Here is a 13066-nt window from a genome sequence, read left to right on the forward strand (position 1 = left end):
CTACTTTGTCTAGTATTAATATAACCGCTTCTTCTTCCCCTTCAGCTTAAGGACTTTCTTCCTATAGATTGAATTGGTTAGATGAACTTTTCTGTAAAACCTTTCCGGAGCACCTGGGTGGCTCAGTCAGCTAAGCGTCCCATTCTTGATTTTGGCTCAGGTCGCGCTCTGGGTCTGGCGATCAAGCCCCGTGGTGTCAGGCTCTGCACTCAGTGCAGAGTCTGCTACCCCTACCCCTCTCCCTCTGCTTCTCCAACCCTCATGGATTCTCTCTCTCTTCCTCTCTAAAATAAATCTTAAAAAAAACAAAACAAAACAAAACACTTCTAATACAATGAATGTTGAAATTGCATAATTATTTAAACAATTAAATATTTTTGGGCGCCTGGGTGGCTCAGTTGGTTAAGCGACTGCCTTCGGCTCAGGTCATGATCCTGGAGTCCCTGGATCGAGTCCCGCATCGGGCTCCCTGCTCGGCGGGGAGCCTGCTTCTCCCTTTGACCCTGCCCCCTCTCATGTGCTTTCTCCCTCTCATTCTCTCTGTCTCAAATAAATAAATAAAATCTTTAAAAAAAAATAATTAAATATTTTTTATTTTTTATACTTCGACCTGGTAACTATATTTTTTTTCAGTTGTAGAAAAAAATCCGTTTATGGTGGCATCATTGGTTCTTTTTGGAGCAGAGGCTGCCCGTCCTCCTGGGCCTTCAATTCCATGATTGTTTCTGTCTCCAGTAGGACAGTGAAAACAAACAAAACCCTGAATATCCCCTGACCCAAGATTCAAATCAACTCCAAGGCAGACAAAAACAGTTAATTCCAGTTTTTTATATTTTTTTCATGATTTTTAAAAGAGAGAACAGAGTTGTGGGGCACCTGGGTGGCTCAATCGGTTAAGCGGCTGCCTTCGGCTCGGATCATTATTCCAGGGTCCTGGGATCGAGCCCCATACCGGGCTCCTTGCTCAGCGGGGAGTCTGCTTCTCCCTCTGCCTCTGCCTCTCCCCCTGCTTCTGCTCTCTCTCTGTCAAATAAAGAAATAAAATCTCTAAAAAAAAAGAGAGAGAACAGAGTTGATTTGTATTTTGTTAAAATAAAAATATTGTTATTTGAACAAAGGCTAGTGATGCTCAGATGAAAGTGCCTTTCTAAATGTATTAGTTCATTATTTATGAGTGAAATGTCTGTGGAGGCATGAAAGAATTATGTCATAATAAGCAGAATATGTTTCAGGGTATGATAACCAGTTTTCATATTAATGATGATAAGAGTTCTTTTTTTTTTTTTTTAAGATTTTATTTATTTGACAGGGAGATAGAGCCAGAGATCACAGGAGGGGAATGGCAGAGGCAGAGGGAGAAGCAGGCCCCCACTGAGCAGGGAGCTCGACATGGGGCTCGATCCCAGGCCCCCGAGAGCATGACCTGAGCCAGAGGCAGATGATTAACTGACTGAGCCACCCAGGCGCCCCTTGACTATCCAGTTCTAAAAACTACTTTTTTTCATACAGAGTGTTGAAAAATCAGAACTGTTGCTAGCTCCATTGGTTTCTTGCTCTTTCCATCTAAAGCAGGGCTTCTCAGCCTTGGCACGGTTGACATTTGGGCCAGATTATTTGTCGTGGGGCCTGTCCTGTGCGTTGTAGGCTATCGAGTGTCCTCCCTGGCTGCCACCATTGAATGCCAGGGTAGAGTACGCTACAGAACCTGTGAGAGTAAAAATATCTCCAGACATCATCAGATATCCCCTGAGGGGCAAGGTCCCTCCCAGATGAGAGCCACCAGTAGACGCATGACAGGCACCAGGTAGAAGTGAGGTCTTCAGCAAGCTAGGCCTGAGTTAGGGGACTGCCCTCAAGGTGTGGGACCTTGAGCAAGAGCCTTTGGTGGTCTCTTCCAATGCAGACCCCAGGGACAGGGATTGAAAGATGCTCTATAATCAATTGCCTAAGTGCCCCCAAAAGAATGTTCCACTTGATCTTTTTTTTTTTTTTTTTGCCTTTTGCCTATTCAACTTCCCTGTGCTAATGAAAAAAAGGTATTTCTATCGTGCCACTCAAAGGATGGTCTGGAGTGGTGTGTTCTCTGGAACCCTCGTTCTAAGGGACGGTGACTAGATAGTATGTAAGAAGGGATCCTAGGGCAAAAAAAGTTTGGGAAATGTTGGGTTAAATAAAGGTAAACTGTTTTCTTTATTTTGCAGGGTTTTTGGAAGCTTTTAATATCAGTGGTACATTATGGCTCTCCAAAAGGAGCTAGAGTGGGCCTCTGTCAAAATTTTCTGAACATGAAATTCCTTCATGAAGCATTTTCTAGAGAAAGAATGTTCTATGGGATGTATTTGGGAAGCATTGTTCTAAAGGCATTTGGGAGGGGCTGGTTCTGCGGGCCAGGGTGCTGGTGAGGAGCAGGTGGTGGGGTAAGTACTAAGCTGACGTAATGCATGGAGAGTGTCATGATCTGGTCTCCGCACACGCCAGAATGGCCGTCCATGACGGTTATTAGAATAGCGCAAGACTCATATTCTGGGCGGTAAATGGCTATCCTGAGCCTCTTGGGAGCTGCCTGCTCCCACCTCCACCCTCCACCTGGCCCTTTGCCCAGCACTCCGCAGACCTCTCCTCTCTCCGGAACTAACAGGTTCATGCCTGGGTCAGGAGGGGCCCCTCCGTGGGACCTTGCTCCAGTGTTACGGGCTGTGTCTTTTCTGGGTGGTTGGTGACCAGACCACGGTGCACAAGTGGTTAACATTCTGCACATCGTCCCGGGCTCGAGGGAGGCCGTCGGGGAAAGTAAATGGAAAAGGAGTCTGAAACTTGTAGTCAGAAATACCCTCACCCTCAGATTGTTCAGGCTTCTCCTGTATACCAGGCTCCTGTTTGCCGGCCAGCATGAGAGACTTAAAGTACTCCCACTGACGTAAGGTAGTGATCGTGTGCTATTGGACATAACTGCTCTCTGAAGAACCAAACAGATGCTGAGCTTTACACTGTGTGTGAAAAGGTGGTAGAACAGAGTCTTGCAGTTCAAAGAAAGAAGACTCTTCCCACAGCCTCTTTCCTTGTCTAGGAGATGGAAGTCTCTGGGGGATCGAGTCATTTGATTGGGTGTGACCAGGGGCCCGTCCATGGGGAGGCGTGTCTCTTGGAAGGGGTCTGTGGAGAGGGGTGACAGCCCGCCTCAGCCCGTCCACTTCTGTTGCACTCATATTGGCATGACTTTGGACGTGAGCACGGTGCCGGGCAGATCAGTCTCCATAAAGAAGAGCCAGCAGTAGACGCAGCTGCCAAGAGAACACCAGTCACCAGCTGAGTGAAATTGAAAACATGTACAGCATTCGTTAAAGACAAGGAGGAAGGCTAGTCTGTTCATGGAAATCTGAAATGGGTACTTCAGATGGTATTCATGTTGCTCAGCCTGTTAGTTCCCAGAAACTGATTAATAGGAAATTTTAATCTTTTTCTATGTTTATTAATTATAAAAGAAACTACCAAGGTATTCTTTCAGGAGCTTAGATGGGGAAAATTTGAATATATGTCCAAACCTATAAGAAGCTTGGTTTTTATCAGATAATAATGTAGAACGAGACGGGTTGAACTTCAGCTGCTGACGGGAGAAATATAAGCTGATTAACTTGCCTGAAGTATTTGTGAGTTTTTCGGTTGTGATCATGGGTAACAAATAATGATTGAATAACCCTAATTGAAAATTGACCTAAATTATAAACTAGTTATTTATTTTTACCTACACAATAGTATTGAGCAAGTGAACAATCTGCGGGAGATACAAGCACTGAGGCGCCTGAATCCACACCCTAACATTCTTACGTTGCATGAAGTGGTTTTGTAAGTATATTTGGGGCTTTACAAATTACCTCAATTTGATAAGAACGATTAAATCTCTTTTTAAGAAAGAAAACCGTGATTAGATGTTTAAAATATTTGCTTTGTGGCTCAGGGAGTAATAATTTTCATTTTATCTTAAGTCACATATGTATTTACTTGGACAAATGCATAACTGATTCCTACTGTGGAAATGCCTTCATTTAGGTGACTCCGTATCACAAGAGCATACAGAATTCAAACGGCTCCTCCTGTAGCTCAGGGAGGCTTCCCTGGAGACAGTGGCCTGTGCGGGCGAGGCCTCCAGTGTGGGTGGCGGCGTCCTGGGAGAGGACTGGCGTCACCTGGCTGGGGCTGCCCCTGCCGTATCCCCGCCAGCTGGTCTGCCTGCACCGTCTCGGGCCGTGAGACCTGCCGCCTTCCTGTGGTTGATGTAATCCAGGGGACTTTTCATTTCTCTTCTAATTCTAGAATAGCCTACCTGAGGCTTACCTGCCGATCAAGAAGGCAGAGCACAGCTCGTCCCCAGGTGCCGGCAGTTCTGATCTCTGAGCCAGGAACTCGGACCCAGCGTCCTGGGACCGGCCTTTCTGTGGGCCCGAGAAGGTGCACGCTGGGTGAAGCCTCTCTCAGGCTCTCCAGGCTGCTTTAAACCCAGCCAGGTCTCTGACAGTTCAAGTGCGGCAGGTTTTAATCAGAGGACGGAGCCGTCTTAAACTCAGGGTGGAATGTCTTGTCCCAGCTGTGTGGCCTCCCGGCCTGCGGTGCCCTGAGTGTCAGTGCGGCCGGGGCCGGAGACTGCAGGCCGAGGGCATCGCTGCCTGCGCGACCCATTCTCCCCCCGCCCGGGGTGCGCCAGCTCGGCCAACGGCCTCTGTCCCCACTCCGGGCAAGGCCTGGGCACCACATGGGCGTGGTGTGACCCGTCTTTCTCCCTTTTCCCCTGACCACTTTGTGGATTTTGTTCCCCCATTATAATTTGCAGTCACGGAGCGTGAATTAAAATTCTTTTTCCTCTGTGTTGCTTAGCCAACTCCTCAACCTCATTTCTCCTTCCTGCTGGTAGTTAATTTTATATTTTCAAGACACATCTCATTAAAAAGAGGGGAAGTGTTTAGAATTTTTGCTTCGAGTTAAGGTTTTACTATTATTTTAAGTGAATTTTACCTGAAGTGCTGATTGAAAATCACAACTTCTGTTTCAGTCAGGACACTTCAGCCTTTGATGTGGGAGTGCTTTATGTCCACCAGAAATGTTTACAGATGAATTAAATATTTGATTATATTTTCTGATTACGACAAGAAAAAAACATTTTGACAAACCTGCTTTCTTCTTCAGTGACAGAAAATCTGGTTCTCTTGCACTAATATGTGAACTTATGGACATGAATATTTATGAGCTAATACGAGGTACGTAGAATAATTTGTGAGCTAATCTAAGATCTCGTCTTAAAGCTTGTAGTTCACACATACTTTGTTTTCGTTCTCAAAATCATTAGCCACCAGAGTGAGTAGTTACATATAAATATACGGTACCGAGCCACTTCACGCTTGGGAGATATTTTTCTGGCATTCTCGTCCCCTCCAAATGGGGGAGGGCTGCCAGTGAGGAAAGTAAAGCCGCCTGCCTTCAGGCTGGCTGGTGAGGCGGGTGGGGGTGGCTCCCAACCACAGAGCCGGCTCAGGCCTTCCTCACCGCGGGTCCCTGCAGGGGGCGCTCTCCAGGTCCGGCTGCTGTTAACGTTCCGTTCTGGCCTCAAGAAGGCAAGGCTTGCCCCCAAGCATAATCCCTCTGAAGAGAAACGACCTCCTTCTATGTGGATCCTCACAAAGTCTCTCCCGGGTTACAGGGTGCTCGCTTACTTTCTTCTGAACAATAAAGCACTGTTTAGGAAAGCACACGCGCCTGAGCTGGCCTCTGTCGGGGCTGGTTCTGGAGGCTGAGAGGCCACCAGAAGAAACTAGAGAAAAGGAGGCAGATGGTTGGCCCACATTTAGGAAATATCCCTGGGGGTCTGACTGCACAGTTGTGTTAGATGTCAGGACAAATGAGCCTCATAGATGTTACTGGAAAATGGCACCGGACGTGTGGTATTTTACAGATCACATTGTGCTTATTGGACAGATGAAAACAGATCAGCTGCTCCGTGGTCTGTGAGTGACTGACTAGCTATGGCTTGGAATAGAATTTTAGTGACAGAAGCATAGATGATTTAAAAACTGCTGTATTATCTGAAACAATTCAGGCCAAACCGAAGATGGTGTGCTATGTAAAATTTTTAAGACCAAGAAGCTATTCTTGTGAGGAAGAACACACTGATGCTGCAGATGCACGTGAAGAGCTCAAATAAAATTGTTATGACGTGGGAAAGTGGAAAAAAGCTTTGTTATCAAAGTAGTTTTTACATGTGATTTGAAATGTGTGCTTTAGTAAATTACTAATAAAATAAGTAGCGTAGATAGGCAAGTTTTCCACATCTGTAGACGTTGATGAAAAACTTTTGGATCTAAAAACTTCAGGATCTTTTTGAGAAAATAGGAGATTGCCTTATATCTGGGAATAAATGGTATTTATGTTACAGACCTTGTGCATTTTATTCATAGGTAAGCCCATCATTCAGGGATCTGTTTGTGTTTTAAGTCCAATTCTAACAAAGTTAGTAATCAGGTTTCTTGGTTTAAAGCCTATTAAGAACAGAGCTGTTGGTTAGAAGGAGCTTCTAGAACTTGGCCCATCAGCAGTAACAGAAAGTGGCAGGTGACAGTCCCACGGTGGGCGAGGAAACTGAAAATATAAAACATGACAACACCAGCAGCAACGCCACCACCGACGAGCGCAGGCCGGGCAGGCGGCCCCCAGGGTGGGCTAGAGAACGCACAACCGCGTGGTGGGTGGTGGTCAGCAGGCCATGTCAGTAACATGACGGGAAGGTAGGAAACTGAAGAAAGAAAATGTTTTGAAGAGATTCCCACTCACAGCGATGGCAATAAAGAAGAGTTTCGCATTCAAGGAGTAAACCTTATTGATCTGGAAATTTCACTTTTTAAGCATCTATTCCAAACAGTCTGGATAAATGAGGTGTTCTTCCGTGATTACATTTTCTCATACATTCTGTCTGACACAGATTGTTCCCTTTGATCCTGTCTGTACGTCTGTCCATCAGAGTGTCAGGACAAGGTCCCAAATACAATCAAGAGAAACAACCATCAAATCTTACTACTTCATTGATTTTTTTTTTTTTTTTAACCAGTGAGCCAACATTTTGCTTTTTCATGAACCTACATAGTCACTTTCTTTAATAGTGGGATCTTGGTGTGAGATGTGTCTTATATTAGAATTATGTTGTTGCTTCCGAGAGTGTGAAATTTCAAAACTTAAGAGGAGGAGATCGTTTCTAGCAAGTTTCTATGTGTTTAGACATTTGAGAAATCTTTGTTTAGAAATAAATATCTTTGGGCGCCTGGGTGGCTCAGTTGGTTAAGCGACTGCCTTCGGCTCAGGTCATGATCCCGGAGTCCCGGGATCGAGTCCCGCATCCCTACCCCCTCTTGTGCTCTCTCTCTCTCTCACTCTCTCAAATAAATTAAAAAAAAAAAGAAATATCTTTAATTTCCAGTAGTAGGGGAGTTGTATATTTGGAGAAATCAAATCCATTTCTTTCAGAATTTGTCTACAGAGAGAAATTGTAGAAAATGGAATGTTATGGGGAGCCCAGATGGCTCAGTTGGTTGAGCATCCGACTCTTGATCTCCGCTCAGGGTCGTGACTTTGAGCCCCTGTTGGGCTCCACGCTGGGTGTGCTGCCTACTTTAAAAAAAAAAAAAGGAATGTTATTTTGTAGGTCCACAGACATTCGCTCATCACATAAATGCTGAGTGTCTTCCATAGGCCAGTGCTGTGCTCAGTGCACAGAGTCTAAGATGCTGTCAGGGGTACCCTAGTTTTAGAGATGTTAAAAGATGGGGAAAATGGCAGGGATTCACTGGAAGATACTAAATATTGCAATATTGCATCATGATTTCAGAGATGTTAAAATCTGAGGAAAAAAATCTGCCTGAGAATTGATGAAATACAGTGATCACTGTAACAGCCAACAGTTCATGAATGCTGACCACCTGTCAGGTGCTCTTCTTAGCCTTTTGTAGGAATTAACTCATTTTACCTTCACAACAGCCATTCAGGCAGACACTGTGACTATCCCCATTTTAAAGATGGAGAAATGGAGGCAGAGAGAGAGGTAAGTAACTTGTCCAAGATTGTGTACCTAGTAAATGGTGGACATGGGGTTTGGACTTGGACAGCCTCTTCCAGAGTGTGTGTTCTTAACCATCACACGTACAGCCTCTTGACAACCCGCGGTACCTGGCATCCTCCTCCTCCTCCTCATCATCATCATCGTCATCTCCGTTTTACAGATGAGGAAATCGAGGCTTCAAGGATTAAGTGAGAACCCAAGGTTAAGTTATTAATAAATAGTTGAGCCAGTCTGCAGTCTGACTGGAACATTAACCATCCCGCTCTACCGTTACCCTGGGTCCCCACTGCTGGCCCCCTGCTCACTGCCTCCAGTGAATAGGCACTTGCTAATTATCTGTTCCTGTTGATGACGACACTGACTTACTGAAAACTGAATCAATCACTAAAGCTTTTCCTACTAGAATGACAGTTCATTTCACTCAAATGACTACTCTCAGATGATTGGAATATTGACGAGCCCTGTCAGATATCGAGCCAATTAATGGCATGAGAGGATGACCACACCGTGTTTATTGAGCTGTCTACTTTATGCACATTGATGTGCAAGATCTGGTGAAGGTAGAGAAAAAGAATAGAAGATGTATTTTTTTTTTTTTTTAAGATTTTATTTACCTACTTGAGAGAGAGCAAGCATGAGCAGGGGGGAGGGACAGAGGGAGAGGGAGAAGCAGACTCCCCGTGAGCAAGGAGCCCGATGCGGGGCTCGATCCCAGGACCCTGGGATCATGACCTGAGCCGAAGGCAGATGCTTAACCGACTGAGCCACCCAGGTACCCCCGAAGATGCGTTTTTTGATAAAGAGTGTAGAGTCTGTTGAAGAGAGAAACTATATGAAAGTCACAATCGTTAGAGGAAATGAATTGCTTGGGGCAATTTTCTCTTTGCCCAGTAGGTGTCAGATGAGGCAGAGATGATTGTGAGCTTCACCTGGAGGAGTGGCAGATGTAGGCAAATGCGGGAGAGGATGTCTCGTTCACTGCTACCTGCCAAGCTCTGCTCTGGAGGTGGACACAGTGGGGACAGACATGGTCTCACCCACGTGGGCTCACACTCTGAGGAAGAGAGAGACGCTGAACAAGTAAAGAAATCAAGAAAGAGTTCGAGACAGGGATAAGTGTTACGAGTGAATAAAACAGGTCATATGTCAGAGTGATGGGGACGGAGTATTTCAGACAGAGACAGCTAATGCAAAGGTCCTGAGGCCACCATGAGGTTAAGAGGCCAGTGTGGCTGGAGCACAAGGAAGAGAGTTATAGGCAGTGAGGTAGGTAGGGGCCAGTGGGGCGGGTGGGGCCAGTGGGGCGGGTAGGGCCAGGTTATTCCAAGAATTCAGGTTATTCTAAGTTCAACAGGAAGCACTAGTGGATTTTAAAGCAGGGGAGAAGCATCTTTCAATTGGTGTAGACCAGTGTTTCTAAAACTATCTATAGTGGAAGACAGTTTTTTGTTCATTTTTTCCCCTAATCTGTTGTGGACCAAAACTTTTGTAAAATACATAAAAATTAGATACTGGAAAAACGATGATGTGCCTGGATGTCCCAGCAATGTTGAATTGCCATAAAAGTTCCCGGTTGCTCTTAGTTTTGTCATCTCTTAAACCAGTAACAAACAGCCCCTGGACCAGTATCAGTTCATGGACTATGCTTTTTGAAAGGATGTTTCTGTTGAAAGAATGTTTAAAGAGTGAATGGGCCATAGGTGGACGTATTGGTCATCTCTTCTAACTGCAAACAACAGCATCTATTCTCGCCAGTTTAACCCCAAGGGGTGTATGGATACGGATGGCTTCACAGAGTCGCTGGGAGACGCTGAAGAGACGCTCTGGATGTGGCATCCAGGAAGCAGCTTCCAAAAACGGTTCTGCAGGATTGAGCTGTCAGGGAGGCTACTGCCTCTGCACAGTCAGGAAGCCGCCTTCACCACCATCTGCGCTCACACTGGATGCTCTCCCTTCGCTCGTCTGCCCCCGTAACTCGGGCCTGAATCCTCTTCCCCGGGTGGTCTGATTTAGGCAGAACCAATCACATCTGGAGCTCCCAGCTAAAAGCAACCCTAAGAGCATTGCTCTGGGCTTTCACACTTAGCCTGCGAGATCGGGGTTGGGCTGGGTCTGCGCTGTGAGCCGTGAGGGCAAGAATGGGGGTGGGGAGACCAACAAAGAGGAGGCGAGGGTGTTTTGCCCGCCACTCACTTGGGAAGAACCTTCACGGAAGGGAGTGAGTAGCTGTCACGCCTGGGCACCAGCCACACCACTAGCGGCCCTGGGTGGTTTATTTGAAACATTTCGGAACATTCTGACGCAGCGATCGATGTCTTTGTTTTCCTTACGCCATTCAGACAGGGTGTGAACGATGCGGCCTTTTTGTTGCTGGAATTTTCTTCCAAGCCCACGCCGCCATCCTGTTAGTTTTGATGCTGTTGCTTCTGGAAGTGTGGCTACAGTTTGGCTGTGTGGCCGCAGCACAGAGCGCCCTTGTCCTGCGTGTTCGAGGACGGCAGTTCTGGGTCAGGCCCGTGAGCCTTGGTCCTTGTCTGTGAAAGGGAATGATCCTAGTCTAACTCTTCGGGGGGTTGTGGGGGGCCAGTAAAGTAATGCGCGCCATGTTTCGACCAGTGGCCCCTTGCACAGTCTTCAGTACACGCAGATTGCTGTCCTCCTCCTCGTTAGTATTATGTTAACCTTGCTTAGTGCGCGTGCTCTGCAGGACCATCTGGGCTTCCCGTCCCGTGTGCTCGCCTCCGTGGTAGAGGTGAGCAAGTGGAATTTCACAGAAGTCCCAGCACTTGCTGAGGATGAACTGGTTTCATAGAGCAGAGCTGGAGAACCTGTCCTTGAGCTTTGCCATGGTTGAAAGGGAGCGGTGCGGGGGGGGGGGGGGGGGGATGGCTCAGGCCCCAGCTGAGGCTGACATCCTGCCTCCCCCCGCCCCCCCGCAGGGCAGGGTCTTTAACCTCAGATGGGTGTGCCATAATGCGGACTTCTCCTTTGGAAGGTGCGTGGCAAGTGTGTGCATGCCTGGTGCCGTAGGCACAGCCTCTGGGCCAAGGTGTGTGTGGTAGACCATTTATTTGCCTGTGCCATGCTGGACCCAGCATGCCCCTCCAAGCCTGAGCGGGAGAGCCTGGCACAGGCCTGCAGATGGGGTCTCTTGTGGGAAGGGCTGTGTGTGAGATACTCTGTTCCAGTGCAGACTACCCTGGTGGCCACATTCCTTCAGTTAGTCCCAGCAACAAATGCCACAGTTTATCATTGTGTTCCTGGAAATATTTTTTACATTACGGGTGTTGTATATGACATTGTGTAGAATCTTCTAAACGAGGATATTTGGTTAAAAAATTCGCTTGCAAAAATTAACTTGGTCGGGAGGCGCTGTTCACGGTCTGTTGGTGTTTAGGAAGACTCACACAGGAGCTTACAAGTGGTTTATTAATTCTATTTGTTTCAAGATGTTTGAGAACAAGAATCTGTTAGGAACCAGATAGAGTCTCGGGCCTGGAAAGTTAGGATCTTGTTTTTGAAAAACCGTTGTAGAGAATGGGTAGGCAACCCCCTCTTGGTCAAGGGTGTGGACTCCGCGATTATTGAGACCAAGGTCCCACACAGTTCACACTGCACCTCGCTCCCTCAGGAGCCCCCTCATGAAGGCAGAGATTCTCACGGAGGGGCACGGGGGTGGGGGAAGCCACGTCCTTACCTGCAGGGCTATGAATGGGTGTGTGTGGGGGGAACAAAGAGGAAAGGAAGGGTCAGCACCCAAAGAGGCTCATTCACTGGGGACTGAGGGCAGCCGAGAAATGCAGATTCCTGGCCCATATATTTGGTTTTGTGACTCATTAGGTCTGGGTTTGGAGCTGGGAATTGCCATTTTATTTTTTTAAAAGATTTTATTTGAGAAAGAGAGAGGGCGAGAGCACACACGCACGAGCAGAGGGAGAGGGACAAGTAGACAATCCTGAGATCATGACCTGAGCCTAAATCAAGAATCAGAGGCTTACTCGACTGAGCCACCCAGGCGCTCCATGGGAATTGCCATTTTAAAGCATCCCTAGGTGAGGATGATGATTAGGTGGGTTAGACTTTCCCTAAAAGAGTCCACCTTCCTGAGTGCAAATTCAGATGACTGTCCTGACCAGTTTATGCTGTGAGGTCTGGGTGGCTGAGACGGGTGCTCCTAGAACAGAACGGCCTGAGCACAGCCATGAAACAGGAGAGCTTTGGAGGCATGTGCAGATGATCACCGCAGGTGAATGTGGCTGGAGCATTTGGTAAACAGGGATGTGGTGGGCGTGGTTCACAGAGTGAGGGTCTAGGCCTGGCAGCCACACCTGGGAACTTATTCCTAAGGCAGACCTGCTGGACCCCAAATGCCTAGGGGCAGGGGGGAGGGGGGCATCCTGTGTCTTCACGAGCCCCCAGGGGATTCAGCTGCCTCTGGAGCCTGAGAGCCCCTGGTTGGGAGGAAGGGGTTCCTGAGTGCCGGGCTAATTCAGTGGGCAGTGAGACCCCATCACAGGACAAGAACCAGATTTCAGGAAGCTTCATCCAACGGCACATGTGATGGAGAAATTTTGCTTTCTTTTCATCTTTATACAGATAGGAATTCAATATAAAGTTGCAGAATTACTCAAGTTAGGGAAAGATGACTAAGTCTTCATTTAATTCTTTTAAATTCCAGAAAGTGGGTGATAAATTATTTGAAACAATAAAAAGATTACAGTATTATGAAAAAGCTAATTGTACTTAGACATTTTGTAATTTAAATTACTTTCTATTAACAGAAAACATTCTTGGGGCGCCTGGGTGGCTCAGTCGTTAAGTGTCTGTCTTCCGCTCAGGTCATGATCCCAGGGGTCCTGGGATCAAGCCCCGAGTCGGGCTCCCTGCTCAGTGGAAGCCTGCTTCTTCCTCTCCCGCTCCCCCTGCTTGTGTTCCCTCTCTCGCTGTCTCTCCCTCTGTCAAATAAATAAA

At 47.0% G+C, this 13066-nt stretch overlaps 1 protein-coding gene across 6 annotated transcripts in view; it reads left to right on the forward strand.

Annotated features, from left to right (window-relative positions):
* Nucleotides 1-13066, forward strand: part of MOK (MOK protein kinase) — a 50393-nt gene that overhangs the window by 27876 nt on the left and 9451 nt on the right. For 2 of the 6 annotated variants that reach the window (XM_034993259.1, XM_034993260.1), the window contains exons 3-4: nucleotides 3754-3843; nucleotides 5179-5249. The exons of 3 other annotated variants lie outside the window; for them this stretch is intronic. In XM_034993259.1, coding sequence (XP_034849150.1) covers nucleotides 3754-3843; nucleotides 5179-5249 — 161 coding nt within the window. Of the gene's footprint in view, nucleotides 1-1441; nucleotides 3844-5178; nucleotides 5250-13066 lie in introns of those variants that run through there. One more of the 6 variants, XM_034993262.1, reaches the window with a different exon arrangement.

This window comes from Mirounga leonina, unplaced genomic scaffold (assembly GCF_011800145.1).
Source record: "Mirounga leonina isolate KUSES-001 unplaced genomic scaffold, KU_Mleo_1.0 Mir_82, whole genome shotgun sequence".
Classification (NCBI taxonomy): Eukaryota; Metazoa; Chordata; class Mammalia; order Carnivora; family Phocidae; genus Mirounga; species Mirounga leonina.